This window comes from Apteryx rowi, unplaced genomic scaffold (assembly GCF_003343035.1).
Source record: "Apteryx rowi isolate R43461 unplaced genomic scaffold, aptRow1 scaffold_596, whole genome shotgun sequence".
NCBI classification, from domain to species: Eukaryota; Metazoa; Chordata; class Aves; order Apterygiformes; family Apterygidae; genus Apteryx; species Apteryx rowi.
The window spans coordinates 532582-553161 of NW_020450867.1; the positions used below are offsets into that span (position 1 = coordinate 532582).

The window sequence follows — 20580 nt, forward strand, 5'->3', positions numbered from 1 at the left end:
GAAGACATCATCGGTCCCGGCCCTTCTCCCTAATGAAACCCCCCTCCTTGCTTCACTTGCAGTCCGTCTTTGATCGGTCTAGCATGCGTTTGCTCACGGGCATGTTCACAGCAGCTCCGGTGTTCCTGGTCTCACTGAGGACGGGGTGGCTCGGCCAGCCAGGAGATGTCACCCAACTTGCTGGGGGCAAGTCCCGGCTCCCAGCCCACCGATGGGAACGGCAGCAGCAGCAGTTGTAGGTGCTTTCTGTTGGTGCCACTTCAAGATCTTTGTGCCTCAGAGCCACTTCAGTGCTCCAGTTTTGTCTTTTCGTCTGTTGTTTCCAGACGTTTCTCTGATGGTAGGAACTGTAGGCTGCTGGGATGGAAACTCCGCTGCCCTGTCGTTTGCCTCCTGTCTTGACATACCCTAAATGAAGTCATGATTATGTGGCGCTTCAGTCCAACGTAAATCCATACTCAGGTGAAAAAGATCCAGTTTTCTGTGTGGTTCCATGAATGTTTGGGCCAGGCAAGGGCTGGGGCAGCAGTGGGTGGCCAGGAAAGGGCAAAATACCCTTTGGGGAGCAGCATGGAGTCACGTAGACTGTGATTTCATCCTTCCTTTCATCCAATCTCTGGGGCAGAGATGAGGCATTTCTGGAGAGACAGAGACGTGCTGCTCTTGCCCCCAAAATGTGTGGAAGAGGAAGGCAGGCTGTGATGTACGTGCCATAACTCTTACTGCTTCTCATTGCTGTTTTTTTGTTGTTTCTTTCATACTTTGGAAAACCAGCACCGTGTTGCTTAAAAATTAGGGGTCTCAAGTATAATTGCTTTTATTAAGCTTAACAAAGGGGATAGGGTTATAATAGACTTGGCCGCTAAAGGCTAGGCTGGGTTATGAAATCAGCAGAAACTGAGACTCAAATGCAGATGAATGGCTGATATAATCCTTAAGAAGTGCTTCTTTTTTAAATGTTTCACCCATATAGGTATGTCCTGGATTTGGAGTTCTGAATTTGCTCCCTTGCCTACAACATCAGCCACAAGATGCTGCTACATGCATGTAACCAAGCACATTTTTGCAAGTCCCACTTCTAATATATGTCTATCTTGTGTTTCTCTGAGTTGTAAAACCATGCTTCCCCTTAATTATTTTGCTTTGGCATTTCAGCTTGATTTCTAGAAAGGAGCTCTTTTTGTTTATAATGACTTTCTTTTAATTTTTGCCTCAATATGTCTAACAGATCAGCAGTGTGTCAAAATACAGAATTCAAATGCAAATTTATAGGACACTTGTAGGTAACCTCTCTTTTCAGATACCTGCATCCTCAAATTCTCTAGCATTACGCACAGATTATGGCTCAGTTACATGCTTTAATGGGTGGATAATTAGATGAGCAATGAACTTTGTGGAAAACTTTTGTGTAATTCAGTGTCTCTGTAAACTGATCTGTTTTGATTAAAAGGTGAGGTTTTTGTTTTTTGTCTTTTGGACAGGTCACTTCCCCTTTCTTCCCCCTTTCCTCCCCCCCCCAAAAAGTGTATTGAGGATTATGCTCTCTTAAGTGGCGGTACATAATTGCTGGAAACACTGCTTAGCTTTGACATTTCTCTAATGGCTGTGTATTATCACTTGTGCAAGGAGATGGGGTCAATGCAGGTTATGTTGTAAGAATAAGTTTCAAACTACTAAGTGTTTGAGAACTATTTTCTTATCTTCTGTAATTACTTCTTCCTTATGAAAGGCTTGTAATAGGAAATCTAGGCAGTTCTGAAACAGGCACATGTTGTGCTGTTTATGTCAGCTGGAGAACTTGAACAGTCCTACTAGAGTTTCTAAATCCCTATAGTTACTAAGCAGCTCCTGGGCTTGCAGATGAATGCAAAAATGCCCATTAGCTGTGCAGTGCTTTGGCTGCGTGCTGTCAACAAGAAGGGAGTGGGAGAGAGGACTTAAAGCAAGAAAAGGTTCAGCTTTCAGAAAGCACCACTTGCTAAGCTCATGTCCTGGAATGGTGGCTGGAAAGTGGCACCAGGGATGCAGTTACACGCCATGCCTCATTGTCAGTTTTAGCCTCTAGATCCAGTCCAGCTTATTTCCTATTTACACATACACTATTTGTATAGAACTTGGAAGAGGTACAGCTCTGCTCCTTTGTTTGCCTTAAATGCCTTATCTGTTTTACTTTTTTGAACACATGTTATGTCTTCAGCAATGTTAATGCAACAAACTGATAAGAGCAGGGAGGAGGTCGTTAAGATGGACATCTTAGGTATTTTTTGCCTGCTTGTTGGAGGAATTGTGAAACAGTGAGGGATGCCATTTATCACGCCTTGGCCTTATATTTTGGTTCCAATGTGGTGTCAGATAGTGTGTGTCAAAGGCCCACATGTGAACAAACTTCTGCATCTTTCTGCTTATATGATATATGACCAATTTTTTTAACTATGCTTTGTGTTACTGTCTGTTATAACCTTTAACATTTAATTGCACCAATTTGTTTCATGAGGCCTTTACATTCCATTTGAAAAATATTTCCAGCTACTTATGGTTTCTAAGCTAGCTTTATTAATATATGGATGTATATTGCTTCCATCTATATCAGTACATGAGTTTATAAATAACACATCTTTGTATCTTTGGTACAGTGCATTTTTAATATTAGTGAACTCAGCTCATCATCTTTGGTGTCTCAACATTTTGTGTTCTCTGGTAAAAGTGATAATATTACACTTCAAGAATCTGTCTGAAGAATACAACTGTATTTTGGAAGAGAAGGCATATGATTACAGACTTAATGATCTTGTTAATTGGGTTCTCTGGTGTTTTGATCTCTTTTCACTGTAAGTTACTGTCTTGGGCCATAGATAGCAAAACAGATGGGGATCTTGATCAGAGGCAATGCCCGTGAGCCTGGGTGAAGCCTTGCGGAGGGACAGGCTGACTGTTGTGACATAGTGGAGAGTGTCCCACTGAAAGCTTCTCTCTGTTTGCTTGCAGACAGCCAGTCTGATGCGGAAACACTAGCTGCAGCAAATGAAGTGTTGGACCTGACCTCCTGCGAGAAGGAACAGACGGAGGAAGTAACAGAGCTACCAGAGAGTGAATGCAGTCCCAAGGAGGAGCACAAGGCTGACTCCCCTCCAGGAGAAGAGGATGCAGAAGAAAAAGCAGATGAATATGAAGAAGGCCCTGAGGAAGATTCTGTAAGTAATAAAAGCCTTGACCTCAATTTTGCCAGCAAGTTAATGGACTTCAAGTTGGCAGAGAGTGACCAGAGTGCAGGCAGCAGTTCTCAGACTGAAAAGAAACATGCCTGTGACATTTGTGGCAAAACCTTCAAGTTTGCTGGCACTCTTAGCCGTCACAAAAAGGCCCACACTCGTGAGGACAGAAAGGATGAAAGAAGCAGCGAGGATGAAAGCAAAAGCATCCAGGATGATGCAGGTGCTCCCCTGATGCAGGACTCTGGTCTTGACCAGGAAGAGTCTCCGATGGACTTGAAGGTGGTGGAGTCTCCTGTGGACTGTGAGGCAACAGGAAAGGAGAATGAAGAGAGCGAAAGCATCTCTGAGGGGGAAGGCACAGAAAGAAAGTCCACTGAGAGGACCAGTGATGACAAAAAACCAAAGACTGATGGGGCTAAGAGTACTGCAAAAGCAGACAAAAGAAAGAAGGTCTGTACTGTGTGCACCAAGCGTTTCTGGTCTCTACAAGATTTAACGCGACACATGCGGTCTCATACAGGTAAGAGGAGAATTCAGGGCAGAACAGATTACCAGCAGGTCTGCTGCCAGACTTAGGCATCTGCTCTGCTGCCAGACTTAGGCATCTGCTCTGTGGGTGCATGATTGCTGCTAGCGCTTGAGGTGGGAGACATTTTTTCAGTCCTACAAGTATCCTTAAGGTGCCTTCTCTGCTCTGATCCTCCATGCTGCATACAAAGCATATTGAGGGAGCAGGAATAGTCAGCATCGCCATATCTTCAGTTCCCAAACCATTTTCTCCTGTGCCTGCTGCAGAATTTGGAGGTCAGGGAAAGTATGGAGATGCATGTGCAGTTGTTCTGTCCAATTTCTTAACCCCTTCTTGTTATGTGTGCATGGCTCGTCGACCTCTTCCCAGTATTTTGTTGAGCAGTGGAGAATCATGGCAGTACATGATAGCACTTTCACTGAGCGAAAGCTGAGAGGGAGAGAGTCTGTTTTTGTCTGCTTATCTAAGTATGGTATTAGTAATGTGCTGGTGAGCTTCTTGGCCTGCTACTTTAGTGAAAGACAAAGCTACAACTGGCATCCTGCTTTTCACTCAAACTTGGGCAGAGAAGGTGGAATACAGATAGAAAATGCTTCTTTAATGACGTGATTATGCAGTTAAAATATGCGAGATTGCTTTATGTGAAATTCAGTTTTTAGCAAAGGAGATGAAGTCGTGAGCCAGCTCAAAGGTGAAGTAATTATTCGTTCTTATCAATGCATCCATGATGCATTTCACCTGCAAGTGAAATGGGAAAAGCGGTGCATTTTGATCTTTCATGTTTTGTGGTGGTGTTCTCTGTTGAAGATGATATCTTTGTGATTAACTTTGGGTACAACATTTTTTTGCTGTAATAAAGATGATGTTTAATAAGTACAGTGAAGACTGTTTTAAAAAGTGCTGTAATCAAACTTTTTACCCACCTGAATCATAAATGTTGACCTCTGAAGTGCAAAACTGGCTTGTTTGCTTCTGACGTTGAGGAGTCAAATCCTGAGCTGAGCCACAAGTAAAATGAGGAATTGGTCCCGTTCTTGTGCCTATTTTCATACTAATTCAGAAGCCTTGGGAAGATTCACATACCTAAACTATTGAGCTTTACCCGAAAATGATTCTGTTACATACCTTTGGAGGTTGCCCTACCATGCGCTTTAAATGTTTTCATTGTATGCTGAGATGTGCAGGTCTCATCAGTATGGTTTTGTTTGTTTCTCTTTCTTTGATGCTGAAGGGGGTCTCAGCCAAGAATGTAATGGTGTTGAATAGGAACCTGGGTCAGTGCTTTCTTCAAATGTAAGAAACATAAATACCACCAACCCCCACTGTTTAATTAAAAGCATTTTCCACAGAGGGTTTTGTCTCAACACTGGGTTGACTCTCCTCCCTCCCTCCCTCCCACTCATTCAGACATATTTATTGACAAAATGCTGTCTGAATGTAATATTGCTTTCTTTTGGTTGTGACGTGTTTTTTTCAAAGATACCTCTGGCAAGTTTTTTGAATGCCTTGCCTCAGAAGAAGGAATATTTGGGGCACGCTGAAGTGCACAGACAGAGACTGTGTAAGACATCTCTGGAAAGCAGGTTGAAAGTGTTTTCTTCGCACAGAGCGGGCTGCTCCCCAGAACTTGGTTGTGGGATGCTCTTGGCTCACCTTCCCAACCAGGGGTGATCCATGGCCCTGTGCCATTCAGAGCTGAGCTGTGTACAGGTGAAGGCTGTCTCTTCAAACACCTCCTGGCGCAGAGGTGCATTCCCATGTTAAGGCCTTTTTACTGTCCAAAGCATTATTGTAACTGAGGAATTAGCCCCGAATGTCTTGTTCTGTATGTTCATTGGCGCAAGGTGATATCTTGATGGAATTGCACCACTGAACCATCTTTAATAGCTCCAAACAGAAACACAAGATGAAACAGTCAGGGTGGGATTTTCAGGGCAGTTCATCAGGGCAGTAAGGCAGCACTGGCATGTGCCACCTTAGGGCACTGCCCAAGTGTATTCTTTGCTTGGTTGGGAGGTTGGGGGAGTTTTGTCTGTGGGGCAGTGGTTGCTTTGTTTTTCAATGAGTTAATGCTTAGGAAAGTATTCAAGCATTTCAGGTACAAAAAGTGGTTCTGAGAAAAGAGCAAACTACCTGTTGATTACAGCATGGGATGCCTGCAGCTGTTCTGCAGCTTAGTGTTGCAAAGTAAGAGGAAGAATTTTGTACTGAGAGTAGCATTCCTCAAACAGGCCTAAAGGAGCTTTTCAGGTGCTTTCACGTGTAGTTCTTATCATAAATCCAAGTAAAAAATCAGCTGGCTGAAGAACACAAACAGCTGTGTATATAAAATCCCAAGGCATATGTTTTTCACTTGGTCAGTACACCTACCTTGTCCCATGGATGCCTGATAAATGTAGGTCCTTTAGCTGGCTCTTTGTTTCCATTTTGAAACTTAGTGACATGGTCATTCTGCTTCACAAGAAGATTGTGTTTTCCTGTATCAAGGATAATTCTTGACAGGTTCCCTCTACTTAACTAAGTAGCTTGTGCGTTTCCTGCTTACCTGTCTGTCAGCATATAAGAGAAAGAGAGATGTTTTCTCATATGCTGTTTGGTTTGATTTTTCAATGCTGTTGACCCCAAGTATCTGGACAGTGTCATTATCCTTGCATTTCGAACCATTTCTCTCTCCATACTGGGAGCTGAGCGGTCATGAGGAGCACCCTTGGGGTGCTGCCAGAGAAGCTGCTGTAGCAGCGCAGACAGCTAGTTTTGCAAATACTGTTAAGCTCCAGAGGACGACTGCAAACTTCTTCCAGAAAACTTGCTGACTAAACTAGGTGGGAGGCTAACAAGCACCTGAGGCTTGCTGCCTTCCTCCCTCCTTCGTGTAGGGCCATATCAGGTTTGGAGAAATCGCAAGACAATTAGTTCTTGGTTTTTTTCATCTGTGTCCCAGGACTTTTGTGTATACTTCCTGGCATACTGTGACCTGTTTTGATAGTATGGAAATAAAAAATTTGCATAAATGTGACACCCAGGTTTGATAAAGCTACTGAATTTCCAAAGTGTAGAGCATCTTACTCTGCTTGAAACGAGAGAGTAGTGCATTTATGATCGTATGGCTGACTTCGGATTTTAATTCTCTTCTAGGCGAGAGACCATACAAATGTCAAACCTGTGAACGGACCTTCACTCTGAAACACAGCCTGGTTCGTCACCAGCGCATACACCAGAAAGTCAAAAATGCTCGAAACCACGGGAAGGAGAGCGACAAGGAGGAGACCCAGTCGAGGTGTGGAGAAGACAGCGAAAATGAGTCTAGCCACAGTGGCACTAACCCCATCTCAGAAAACGAGTGCGACTCCACTGCGGGTGTTGGTAGCCATTCGTCTGTCACGAGAAGCCGAAAAGAGTCCCTGGCCGGTGCAGCCAAGAACTCGCTCAGCAGAGAGGAGAGGCCAAGCGGGCGAACGGCTGGCATTGGCCTCGCGGAGCCCAACAAGAACGCACAGAAACCACCGGCAAAAGACCAGGAACCTCGGGGTGGCTCCGACCACGAGAGACCGTCGGGTTTCATTCAAGACTTGCTGGAGATGCACAACAAAAAATCTCCCATGAATCACATTCTTGCCTCTGCAGACAGTGCACCTCAGCTCTTGGGGGTTGAATGACTTGCTCGCAGATTGGACCCAGCCCAGCACACGAACTAAAACCAGCAGCAGAGCAAGGTTTTTGGAGTCTTGTTTTGGAAGAGCAGCCTTACAGCTGTGGGGAGAGTATGGCAGACTGGATGCAGTGCCATATGCCTTTCAGTATAATAATGCAAGAGACTACAGTATATACTGATTTGAGTGCCTTACTACTTTATTAGATCTTTTGGTATCATAGATTTTTTTCAAAAATGATTTTTTTTAATATTTTAATGAATTATTTGGAGAGGACCTTTTTCATTTAAGCATTAATGTTACCTTTTGTATTGGTGTGTGTGAGCTTGTTCTTGTATATCTGTGATAGTCGCTGTGTTTGTTCTCTGAGCTGGAAATGGGGGCAGTGGGGTGGGAGGCCCGTGGATACCACAGCCAATAACTGGAAGAAAATTATGTGAATTTCATACAAAATAGTCAGAGGAAATGCAGAGGGGATGTTGATTTTTTTTATTTTTTATTTTTTCTCAGTAGATGTTCTTGTGTTTGCCACATGGTGGAGCATTAAGTCTGTTCCAGGCATGAACAACGTGGCAGTTGAAGGTGTTCAAAGTGGTTCAAGCCAAAAGCAGGAAACGCGAAGAGTTTCAACCTCATACTTGTTTCCACTTTTCAGCATTAGAAGTGGTGTTCTAGCTACAAGGGTTTTTTTCTGGCCATTGTGGACTGAGTGTGTATACAGAGAAGAGTTACAGAGCAACGTAACCTATGGAAATTATGCACCCGCTGTTATATATGTTTGATTTGCTTCAGTATATTATTATTTTATTATTATTTTATAAATTCATCAGTTCGCTTTTCTCTGCAGTCAGCAGAAACCAATGGGCAATATTTGCCCACGCAGATGTATAATGCAGCTTGGATCCCCTCTTTAAATGTTTTTGACTTAAGCTTTCACCAACTCCTCTTCTTATGTTGCAGCTCTTCTACTGTACTTTAAGTGGACCCCTTCCTCTGACCGGAGAGTCAAATGGAGGCCAGCAAGTTATCATCACACATGTACAGGGGAACATCTCACGCGTGGTGGGGTGTGAGTGTGGGTGAGTGTGTGTGCATGTGTGTGCGCGCGTGTTGAGGGGGGCCTGGGAGAAGAAGTGTGCGAGAGAAGGGTCATGGCAGGACCCTCCGAGTGCGTAAGAAAGGCACTGCAAGTACTATATTAATCTTGTTGCAGTCACATCAGTGACAACGTGTGTTACTTAAAGAGCAAAGTTATTCAGTCTTCCAGWTGAAAGAAAGCAAGAAAGAAATGCGAGCCTTACCGTGATCTTGCTACTGTCATGTTCTAGAGCAAGAAAATACTACTGGTAATAAAACTACAGATATAAGACATGTTAAAAATAAATAAAATAAATTAAAAAAAATTCTTCCTGACATTTTGGGGTTGATGCTTGAAGACTTGAGGTGTGTGTCTAAATTTCATATCAATAATTTAACCCCTTTAATGCTGGGAGTTGGAATTTCTCCCTATGGCTCCTGTTGCCGGCAACAGGTGACACTCCAGCCACCAATATTTAAGGGGTTAAGCAAAATGTATCCTACTGTAGCTGTGCATTTTTAGGAGTGCTCAGCATTTTTTGTCGTTGTTTTTGTTGTCGTTTTTGTTGTTTGATAATTGTCCTTCAGTCATGACTTCTGGGACAGACAGAGCCATACTAGCATTGCCGGAGCCTCACTGTGCTATTCCACCACTTCAGCCCCCTCAGCCCGCACTGTGATCTTCCCTTCCCCTGCAGAGCCGCTTTTCCTGCTTTCATCAGACATGGAGGAAGTGGGCCTCAAACCCATTCTATATTATATAATATATATCTATATATATCTATATATATATATAAAAAATTCTCCGAAATTTCTGGAGACTGAAATCTAACTGTCCAGAATTCAAAGGAAGAAAAACGTTCTTGAGTAATATTCTTGCAAATAGAATAAGAAAAAATGGTTGAGGTATATGTGATTTCTATTTTTTTTTTTAATAGGGATGTATGAACCAGTTCAGAAACAAAGTTAACTCCAGATAGATGAATAAATCAGAACCAATGATTCATTTAAAACTACCCAGGTGCATTCTACTTAATTAAAACCAGTTCACACATCCCTTAAATTGTTATTACTATTATAATTATAATAATTATTATTATTATTTTGGGTATTTTTTGGTTTTTGTTGTTTGTTTTTTTGTTTTTGTTTTTTTGCAACTCTCCACACTAAACTGCGCAATACTGTGGGGGAGAAGCCATTACTAAACTATATGCTGCAGAACAATGTAGCAAGTAATTAATTCCCAGCAGCCTGCCGGGACATCTGCTAGCAATAATCACTATTGATTTAAAGCTTTATTTAGCCTTTATCTATATCCTAGTAGAGTATAAGGTCTTGCCACATTTTATTGACATTTTTATTAGTTGAGTTTGACTGAGAACTGTTGCTGTTGTTGGGTTTTTTGTTTCCCCTCCTCCCCCAATATTAAACTGTGAAATTTATAATGTGTTTAAACTATGGGTGAATCTTAGGCTTTAGTTTGCATGTTCAGCTAATTTGTCTCTATACAATTTTTGTTTGAATCTTTTTATTTTTTCCTCTCTCAGGGCTTTTACAAAAAACAAAAAACAAACAAAAAAAGGATCTTCTGAAATTCTTTTGCCTGAGTTGCAATGGACTAAACATTGAGATWATTCAATCACTACATTAAGCACTTGACTGTGAAAGCGCAAAAAAAAAAAAAAGGAAAAAGAAAAAAAAAAGAGAGAACCTTGTTTGAGGCTATTCTGAAATAACTTTTCGGGGCTATGTGACAGTCTGATTCCATTTTCAGAATGATTCATAATTTTCTCTCTTCTCTGTGTGTCTCCTTTCTTTCCTTTCTCTATCCACGAAGGAAGTTTAATCCTGGTGATTTCATCCCATGCAGGAAACAGTAATAAATGTGTTGAATTCATATTTTTCTAAAGGGAACTTAAACTGCTGCTACGAATTGTGTACAAGACTGGTTAATGCCACATGAACAGAGAATCACACATTTGTTTTGGTACTTTTATTCCTCTTTTTATTCAGTTGTACAGTACTTCCAAATTCAAAATAAAAGTAAAAGTTGTTCTGTATCAAACCATCTAAGCAATAAAATGTTATATTTAAAAATTATAGGTTACAGAATGGATGTGGCTCTTCTTGTGGGTTTGTTGGAACTTGCTTTTAAACTTTTCTGTTAGAGGACAACGTACCAACCAGAGTTTATCTGTGTAAATAGTATTACTGTTTCTCTTCCTTCAGTTGGACTGAGTTTGAATTAGAGATAGTTGTAGCACTTTGAAAGTTCATGTTCCATTTGCTATGCAGTTTTCTAGAAGTCAAAACCCTTTGAAATGGTGCTTTTCTGTACTTGCAGTTTCTTAAAACAGCAACTGAAGACAGAAAAAAAGTACATTGGTGCTGATTTTCCTGTGCAGGTGTTAGGTCAGAGTTCTTTGTCTTTTTTTTTTTTTTTTTTTGTAGCCCCATGATCACATAAGTGTCTTTCTTATGGCACGTTATGGTGATTAACAATATATCAGTCATTTTCTGTATAAATGAAGTAGGTTTCTGCCATTATAGTTTTATTTTTGCATAAATGTATATGGCTGTGAAATCTTCAGGATGTATTCGAAAGCCACATGCATGTGTCAAAAAAAGAAAACCTTTGTTTTAGCCTGCTGGAGCTGCCTTAGTTGCATTTTAAATGCTTTCTTTGAATAAAATGCATTTCACAGGATGATGAGCCAAAGAATCATCTGAGTTGCGTATCCAATTCTAGATGCCAGGGAATTGTAGAGCATTTGAGCATCTGCATCTTCTTAAGTCCTCGTGGGATTCTTTCTGGTAGAGAAGTGAACCAAATTCAGAATCAGAGAGATGTATCCAAGAGTCTAAACTGCTTCTACTTTCCTGCTTTTAGCCTCTTGGATCTTAATGACAGCGGTTGAGACTCCCTCAATTACTTTCTCTGGTGAAGAGCTGATTCCTCACCATTGAGCAGGAACAGGTTAAAAGAAAACTAGTCAGTTTGGCAGCTCTGCCCCAAACAAGGAAATCTGATGAAGCAGGACTCCTGAGGTACCTCTGGGTGGAGTGAGAGGATGGAAATAAGATTTATGAAGGAGGAAAGTGGCAGATCTCATTCTTCCTGCTCCCACCCATTGGCCTTAGAAATCTCCCCTCCTCTCATAAGTCTATGAGACTGATGGAAAACTCATGTTCAAAGGGTGTGGGGGTCTGTTGTGAGGCATAAAATAAAAATTTAGAGGCTGAGCTTATGTGGCTAGAAAGTGATTACCTATGAAATAGGTGACCTGCAAACACTTGGTGCTTGGCCTCTGAAGGGTGCAAGTTATGTGCCCAGCCCATTTCTCCTCCCAATTACCTTTGAACCATCCCTGAGTTAGGAATTGCCCTGTTCTTCCTGTGCTTTACAGGGTAACGTCCTGTCCCACTGGCCGACTGAACTTTGCTCCCTGCTGGTTTATCCCTCTCCTTCCTCCTCCCTCAACTCCTCCCCACACTCGCTCCTGTGGCACTGATTTCTAGAGCTGGCCCGAAATGTCCAATTTTACAGAAGGATCGGGGGGGGGGGGTGTCTCCATCTGTTTTGTCCAAGTTGCTGCTTCCTTGCCTTGCTCCCTAGCTTTTACTTTAAAGGTGAAGCCTTTAAAGGTAATCCTTGAAACAATGACTGGCCGGGAGAGAGCAGCACAGCCACCCCGCTGGGGAATTGACTCTCATGTGTGGAGTCCACGTGCTCCCTCCAAAGCACTAAGGTTTGGGGAAGATCAAAATCTTCCACTGTCATTAGCAGAGAAGGTCAAGGATGCCTTGGGTGGAAGGGGAACCAGCAGGTTGGCTTTCTCAAAGTCTAAGGTACAAAGCTGTAGCCCATGAGAACATGGGTGTTGTTTCAAGATACCAGGACTAGRTGGAAACCTACTGTCCCAAAGTGTCGGAGTGGGAGACGGACCTGGAGTAACGACGGAGTCTCAATGTGAGTATGATCGTTCTCCCCTTTATTCAAGCTGTTACAGAGTATATATAGACAGGCGATAGAGCATGTGCTAGCAATAGCTCTATGATTGGTTTACAGTCTCTGTTCACGCGCCTAAAGCGGATATATGATTGGTGCAAGGTTGCTGTTCATGTGGAGGGGTCTGTCGGCACCCTCCCTGACTTGTTTACCACTACTTGCCTTCCCCCTTCTGTAACRGTCYAGGRATGTTCAAGGAYAGCTCGCATACACGTGGGGCCCTCCCTCCATCGTGAAGACAGGATTGCTCACTTCTAAGAGATCATGCCCCTTTTCGCTTAACCATTCTTCCACACCAAAGCAGGATATGGAACCTGGCTGGAGTGTGTCTCAGCATATGTACTGATACTGAAATTCAAACTGGTAAAGAGAAAGGAATAAAAGTATTGGTTTGCCATTATCCAGCTGTCACAAAATACCCAGCATTGATGTGTATACACCAATGTGTTTGTGTGTGTATACATACACATAGGCCTTTAGGCAGTGAGCACAATGAGAACTGATTTGCTGTTGACGCTATTAAAATGATAGTGTTTTGCCCTGTTTCACTGAAAAATGTCATTCTCAAACAAAATTAGACACATCAAGATTCAACTAGTAAAGAAGGCAAGGGGCAAAACTTTACTCAAAACTTTTTCCTCACTGCTCCCAAAGCCTCCAGGTCAGGGAATCACATATGCTTTTTCCTGCAGGTATTTCTGCAGAGACTGGGATTTAAGCAACATGTGAAAGAAAACACCACTTTTGGAAATTCCAGGGACTAACAGTTAGTTGGACTAACTGTGGATTCAGCAAGCAAAAGGGCACACACAGCACTAGTTCGGAACAACTGGCACTTTCTATCAAACAATCTAAGAGGCACCATCTTTTGTCATCCACTCTGATAATGCAGGAAAAGAAAAGGATGGGAGGAAGCATTGTACCGGTTAATCAAGACTTCTCTAACTGCTGGACTGAGGCTAAATGAGCTACACTGGAATTTCTGAGAACTCTGGCACCCTTAGGAGCCAACATCAGGAAGAAAAGTGAGTAAAAACTGTGCAACTAATGTGGAGACCGGTATCTTCTGGTGATCTAGCTCATTTTAGCTCTCCTACCTAGGAGCTGGGGAAAGTGCTTTCCCTCTCCAGTCCCTTTCCTTGGTAGTAATTGTCATAACCTGCACAGGAGTGAGTCTCACTGCACCTGTGCTACAGCAGTGAAGCTGAGGCAGGAAAGAAAATGCTGCTTTTGCTCTCCAACCATGTTCCCTCTGTTAAAGTAAGAGAAGTGGAAGAGCCATGGTTTGATCATTTGGGGATGGAGAAGACCTTCCTCATGTCACAAACAGGAGAAGAGCTGAGTGTTTTGAAAGGAATGGTCCAAGGTTTAGGGAAGGGGGAAGATTGTGAGGGAGGGAAAAAAAAGGCAGGTATCTTACCTGCGAGTGGGGTGACATTATTTTTCTAGGTACCTCCATCTTAGACTGTGTCTAGTGCTTGTGCTGTAGCTGGCCTGTGGAGATGATGTGTTGTCTGGCTGTATATATCCTGAAGTTAAGTAGTGCCATGTTGCTCTTTGGTCACCTTTGAACTTCAGGTCCTCAACATGCTCTGAAATTCCTGAGTTTGGGTTTGACCTCCAGCCTCACCCCAGTGAGCCTCAGCCCTCTCCTTGCTCCTGCCCTCCTGTGTGCACACAGGAAAGCAGGGAAACAAATGTGCAGAAGCAGATTGTTATGACTCTCTGGAAACTGGTGACCACTGACATCTGCAGATTTGATGGCAGACCACAATATTTCCTTATTCCCAGGTGATATGTGCCATGTTGGCTCGCAGGATTATAGAAATTGGAAATATTCCTAAAATAACAGCAGGTTTAGCACAGCTGGGATTCCTGAGCTAACAGCTCTGTTGATGACGTACAGTCCCAGTCTGTGCCTGTGATTTTGAAGTATGGATGCTGGCAGGAAAAGACACTGGTGTTTTTTCAGTGTAGCCTCCTCCAGAGCCCAAAGCATGCCCATAGACAACTCCTGCAGAGGCATTGACTTGTGCTCTGCCAGCCAGTCTGAAGCTCTAGGCTTTCTCAATGTGGGCAAGCTGGTATCTTTCCTAGTACCTAGCTGAGAACTGTGTCATTGGGGAGGTTATTTTAGATTATTTGATATCCCCACACACACACTCAAACACACCAGTCCTGAAAGGTATATTCTGATTTATACTAAGCAAGCAGGAGGTGTTTCTCCTACATGCTGAGCAGTAGGACTACCACTGTCCAGTGGTGTGCATGTGTTTGCTCAAGACATATGAGAGGACTGTTGTGGGGCAGAATTACTTGTTGCTTTAGGATCAGTCACCAACTGCACTTGTCCAGGTGTGTTTCTGGGTGCTTCCATGGCCCTCCATGGCTGCTTCACCTCAGCAATGCAGTCTCTGAAGCAGTGACTAGGGGAAAAGCATATGTGGACAAGCAAAGCAGCGCTGCATCTACCCACAACTGAAGCAGCACCTAGAGTTACTACTGTAAAAAGCTGTTTAAGATGTTTTTTCAAAGAACCTAACTAGATTCTTCTTCCTGTGAGGGCAAAGAGAAGAGGGACTCTCCTCTGTGCTCCCTCCTACCTCATGCTCATACTAGTTTATTTTCAGGAAGAGAGTCTACAATTTGACACTGCAGCCAGCCTTGAAAGCCTGTGAAAACAACCCTTCCCTGAACCTGCTCTTACAGCTGAGCTCCTGTAACAGAGGCTTCCTGCTAATTACAGAGCAGGACCTTGATGCTGACTCTGATCCCTCTAGCTTCTCTCTGCACTGCTGTCTAGTGTATGTAACCTCAACACTTAGTATAAGTGGAAGTTTCTCCAGGAAACCCACATCACAGCTTTTGCCTGCTTCAGCTGCAGGTTCACTGAGACTTGGTATCAGCCAAGAGCCAGGTGGCCCCACTCTGGTAATGTAGTTTGGAGGAAGGAGGCTCCTGCAGCTGCACTTGATCTGGGAGGTGACTGAAGCTGGGGAAACTGCAAAGACCCGGGAGCAAGGATACTGGCCAGGGGCACAGGAAAGTCACTCTGCTTAATGGCAGCAGTGAAGACAGGTTGATAGTGGATTACTGTGCAAAATGGAGTGCCTCAGTGCTAGAGGCATGTCTGCCTTGCTGTCACGGGCTCTGGCTGCACACGTTACCTCAGGTAAGTAGCATGTAATATGTATACTTACATCATGGTGCTACTGGGATGCCTGAGAGAGGAAAAAGTCAGTTGAATTCCCCAGGGAAATGAAAGCCCTTAGGGTATTCTGAGGAAGTGGAGTCAAGATGCCTTCATTTTGGGATGCATCTTAAATCATCTTGTAGAACTAAAACTAAATTAAGTCTTTGCTATGGGTAGACTTGAGAAGCATTGTTGAGGCTTTGCAAAAATTCTAGTATTACTTCCTATTTTTGGTTCTTTCTTAAGCTCCCTCTCTTTCTCTGCTTCAGAAATGCAATCAAGGGAAGTAGGATTTTTTTCATATTTTAAATACTTTTAAGTAGGAAGACTTCTTTGGACCCCAGAACCTCACTGGGAGTTTAATGCTTCTAGTACTTGGGAGAAGGGAAATCTCACTAATAACCATGCAAAATGGGATGGTACTAATGACACAACATCTATGAGCAGGCCACAGTGTAATTCAGTAGAAAACCATATAGCAATCTTCTGAGTAGTAAGAACTGAAAATAGCTCTCTCTCTTGCTGTTTGTTATTTCTGCCCTGCCAGATTCTCCTCTTGCCAGTAATCTATGAGGAAATTCTGCATATGCTGCCGTGAAATCRTTTGAACTTCTCTAGGGCCTTTCAGCAATGGGCTTTAAAGTAGTTCATGAACAGGACACTGTGAAAAAGAGAGAAGGTTGCTGGAGAAAAGGCCTTTCATCATGAAAGGCCTAATCAATTTTCATAATCTTAGAACCAGAGGTTAAAGTGGTAAAGGCCAGCTTTGCTGTGGGCTAACTTTCAGACAGTAATTTTCAGCCTGTAACAACACATGGAACATGGCCACATTACTAGTAAAAATGTGCAAAGATTAGGACAAAATGTCAGCCAGAACTCTAGGCTGTGGTTCTGCTATAACACATGATCAGAGTAGCTGAGATAAAAGAAATGGCAAAACATGTTGCTGTTTGCAGTAAGTATTCAAAGACATGCTTAGGAGTGATGAGAGAGAGCGTGTGTGTGTGTATGTATGGGTACACAGCACTAGTAGCCGCTCCCCTGAAACGAGGAATGGGCACAGAAACGGACTCGGTTACATTTGGGTAACTAAAGCAATCAATGGGCCCATTCATGGGGACCCAATTCAGGGAACAGCAGAGTGCTCTCATGTCCCAGCAACATCATCAAAAGTCAAAGGCATCAAGTAACATGCAGCACCTGAAAAGGTCCAAATATTCAGAAAGAGCCTTCAGTTAATTAATCACTTTAAATTTACTCGCTATACTTCTCATGGGAAATGTACCTCTAGGTGTGCCACAGCACTCAGTATACACAGACTGGGTTCAAAACATTATTTGTAACGAAACATTTCTAGCTACAGTGTTCATTCTAAACTTTCATGGTGGGCAAAGAAAACTGTTTTTAGCACCCATTAGCTTTCAGCTCTGTGACACCTAGCATCTAATGAAGACAATGCTCTGGCATCGAATGTATTAAACTTTCTTTGCATTTTCTGTTATCTGACTGTACAGAGAATGAGGCCAGCTTAAATTTGCACCAAAATCTAAGTGTGGTTTAAATAAATAACATCTGATTTTTAATTAATCTGCATGCAAAAGAAATATTTGTATTTTATTTTAGGATAATGGCAGTGCTAGTTGTGAGATGTAGGTTTGTTTTAACCAATAAAAATTTCTCCCAAGTGTTTGCAATTCAAACTTTAACCACATGTGACCTGTCCTTGGGGATGGAAAAGTGAATGCTTGGGGGGGGGGGGGGAACAGTCAGAAACAAAAAAGAATGTAACCTTTTTCATTGCAAATTTCCTCTGATTTCTTCTTAAGAGTTAATTWCTTAAGAGTAGTCCTTTCTTCATGACTGGGGCTCCTAGGTAACAATTAGGGGGAGGAGGCAGCTCTAATCTGAAGGAGGTAGCACGTCTTCCCATGTTCTATCTCATGCACTGCTGTTGAGTGTGATACTTGTTCACTTTGCCAATAATACCATTTTTGCTGGCAGAATACACAGCACCACTTCATCTGTTGTTCCCAAGATGCTTACATGACTAAAGCTTTACAGTACTCCAAGGTTACATAAATCAGGTCAAATATACTCTGCAGAAAATCAAGGTATCACAAACTGTGTATATACAGCAATCCATCAAAGTCTGCACCACACCACAGCTTTTTTGATTTCTGATCTCCTGTCCAGATCTTTATCTGTCAACATCTTATGGAGCTGAAACCACAGAGGCCTTCTAGTATAGCTACTGAAAGCCAGAATCAATGCAGATCTGGTTAGAACAGCTTGCCAGACTTGGAGATAAGAGAAAGGAATGGATTTAGGGAACTGGGTGACATGTACAGCTAGCAGGTAACAGATTTTGGCACAGAATGCAGAGCCATATGCTGCTTTTAGTATGTTTGGTTATGTTATTACCTGTGTGTTTGGTTAAGGCACCTCATTTTCAAAACATGTCAAAGTTTCCRTGACCCAAGACAACTATTCTCTTCAGCAGCCGTGGAACACCTACTTAAAAAAATGAAGGTACTTAATTTGAACATTTAATTAAAAGTGATAGCAGCTCCTGCCAGGGTTGTTGTGGCAGTATTTTATTGAACAACTGCAGCTGTGGGATGTTTTGCAATTTGTCGACAGATCCTTGTTAGCAGTCTGTATTTATTGCTGGAGTAGTGAATCACTGACATCTGTTTCAGTGGAATTCTGCAAATTCAGCAAAACAGCAATAACAGTGGTGATGGCCCTTAGGCATTGTCATGCTAGAGGAAAAACTGCAGGGTAACCAAAAGGAGTACTACATCTAACTAAAGAACTGGTAAACAACATCCAGTGAGGCACTTTAAAAATGCGAGTGGAAGGAGTTCAGTCCTCAATTGGACCTTAAGGAAGTCCCACCCAGCATATGCCCAGAATAACTCCACCGGTGATTGTTCTGGCTATATGACAGTGCAACTAACGCATAATATTTCATCCTCATCGTGTCTTTTAGTAAGGAGAAGAAATAATAGGATGTTACACTGTTACAACCTGTTAGGCTACTAATTCATTAGAAAGGAGATGTCCCAGCGTAGTGTGGTTTTTAAAAAGAAAAATAAATGAAATGGGCTTTACTTTATCATTCTGAAATACTGTCTGTCCTATGGTGTCTAACAGCAAGACATAGCTTCCTGTTTTTTGGCCTTCTTGTAGCAACCAGTTAGAATTTAATTGGAAGCCTGGACAAAATGTCATCTCCAGCTGGGAGAAACACTTGCACTCTCCATGAATGAGCCAGTATTAGAAAGAAGCAAGCATGCTTTTACTAATTCTTAAATACTGGCTCTAGGGAAAACATAACATACTTCATAATTAAATTTGTTAGGGCATTTACATGTGCTTCTAATTATAACCTGTTATTTCATTGACAATGTTGCCATACTTAGTCATTAGATGCTATTTAAATTCTAGCAATGCGATGTTCTGATACTTTCTTTTTATGCAGACTTCTGCCAAATAAACCAACACAGCAATTCTTTCTCTCTCTTGCGAACTTGTTGGTGAACTTGCCAGCTGAGATTGGGATCTAACATACTGTCAGAATAAGGTCTAAGTTTGGTCCTATGCACTACTCATTCCAGTAGTGCCATGGATCCAGGCTTGTACAAGAAGGTACAGGCATACCTCATTTTATTGTGCTTTGCAGATATTGTAATTTTTACAAATTGAAGGTTTGTGGCAACCTGTGTTGAGCAAGTCTATTGGCACCATTTTTCCAACAGCATGCGCTTACTTCATGTCTCTGTCATGCTTGGTARTTCTTGCAATATTTCAAACTTTTTCATTATTATTAATCTGTTATGGTGATCTGTGATCTTTGTTACTATAGTAATTGTTTTTGGGGCGCCATGAACTGCACCCATAAGACGGTGAACTTAATCGATAAATGTTGTGTGTGTTCTGACTGCTCCACTGACGAGCTGTTCCCCTGTCTCTCTCCCTCGCCTYGGGCCTCCCTATTCCCTGAGAGACAACAATATTGAAATTAGGGCAATTGACACTTAGAGGCCATTGTAGGGTTATTAAGTGAAAGGAAGAGTGACATATCTCTCACTTTAAATCAAAAGCTAAAAATGATTAAGCATAGTGAGGAAGGCRTGTCGAAAGCAGAGACAGGCTGAAAGCTGGGCCTCCTGCACCAAACAGCCAAGCTGTGAATGCAAAGGAAAAGTTCTTGAAGGAAATTCAAAGTGCTACTCCAGTGAACACACAAATGATAAGAAAGCAAAACAGCTTTCTTGCTGACATGGAGAAAGTTTTAGTGGTCTAGATAGAAGATCAAACCAGCCACAATGTTCCCTTAAGCCAAAGCTTCATCCAGAGCAAGGCCTGAACTCTCTTCAACTCTAAGAAGGCTGAGAGAGGTGAGGAGGCTGCAGAAGAAAAGTTGGAAGCTAGCAGAGGTTAGTTCAGGAGGTTTAAGGAAAGAAGCCATCTCCATAACATAAAAGTGTCAGGTGAAGCAGCAAGGTATCCAGAAGATCTAGCTAAGAGAAYTGATGAAGGTGGCTACACTAAACAACAGATTTTCAATGTAGATGAAACAGCCTTCTATTGGAAGAAGATGCCATCTAGGACTTTCATAGCTAGAGAGGAGAAGTCCATGCCTGGCTTAAAAGCTTCAAAAGACAGGCTGACTCTCTTGTTAGGGGCTAATGCAGCTGGTGACTTTAAGTTGAAGCCAATGCTCATTTACCATTCTGAAAATCCTAGGCTCTTTAAGAATTATGCTCAATCTGCTCTGCCTGTGCTCTATAAATGGAACAACAAAGCCTGGATGACAGCACATGTTTGTTTACAACATGGTTTACTGAATACTTTAAGCCCACTGTTGAGACCTACTGCTCAGAAAAAAAGATTCCTTTCAAAAT

The 20580-nt window shown here is 42.3% G+C and overlaps 1 protein-coding gene and 1 long non-coding RNA gene across 6 annotated transcripts in view; one reads left to right on the forward strand and one right to left on the reverse strand.

Annotated features, from left to right (window-relative positions):
* Positions 1–10533, forward strand: part of RREB1 (ras responsive element binding protein 1) — a 127765-nt gene extending 117232 nt beyond the window's left edge. For 4 of the 5 annotated variants that reach the window (XM_026082855.1, XM_026082856.1, XM_026082853.1 and 1 more), the window contains 2 exons: positions 2986–3732; positions 6877–10533. In XM_026082855.1, the coding sequence (XP_025938640.1) occupies positions 2986–3732; positions 6877–7397 (1268 nt within the window). In that variant the 3' untranslated portion in view covers positions 7398–10533. The remainder of the gene's footprint in view (positions 1–2985; positions 3733–6876) is intronic. The other variant, XM_026082857.1, reaches the window with a different exon arrangement.
* Positions 9391–19654, reverse strand: LOC112974173. The gene is made up of 2 exons (XR_003256178.1): positions 18092–19654; positions 9391–11279 (listed from the first exon to the last, which is right to left on the reverse strand). It is a non-coding gene; the product is annotated as an uncharacterized LOC112974173 (long non-coding RNA).
* Positions 19655–20580: the final 926 nt, after the last annotated feature.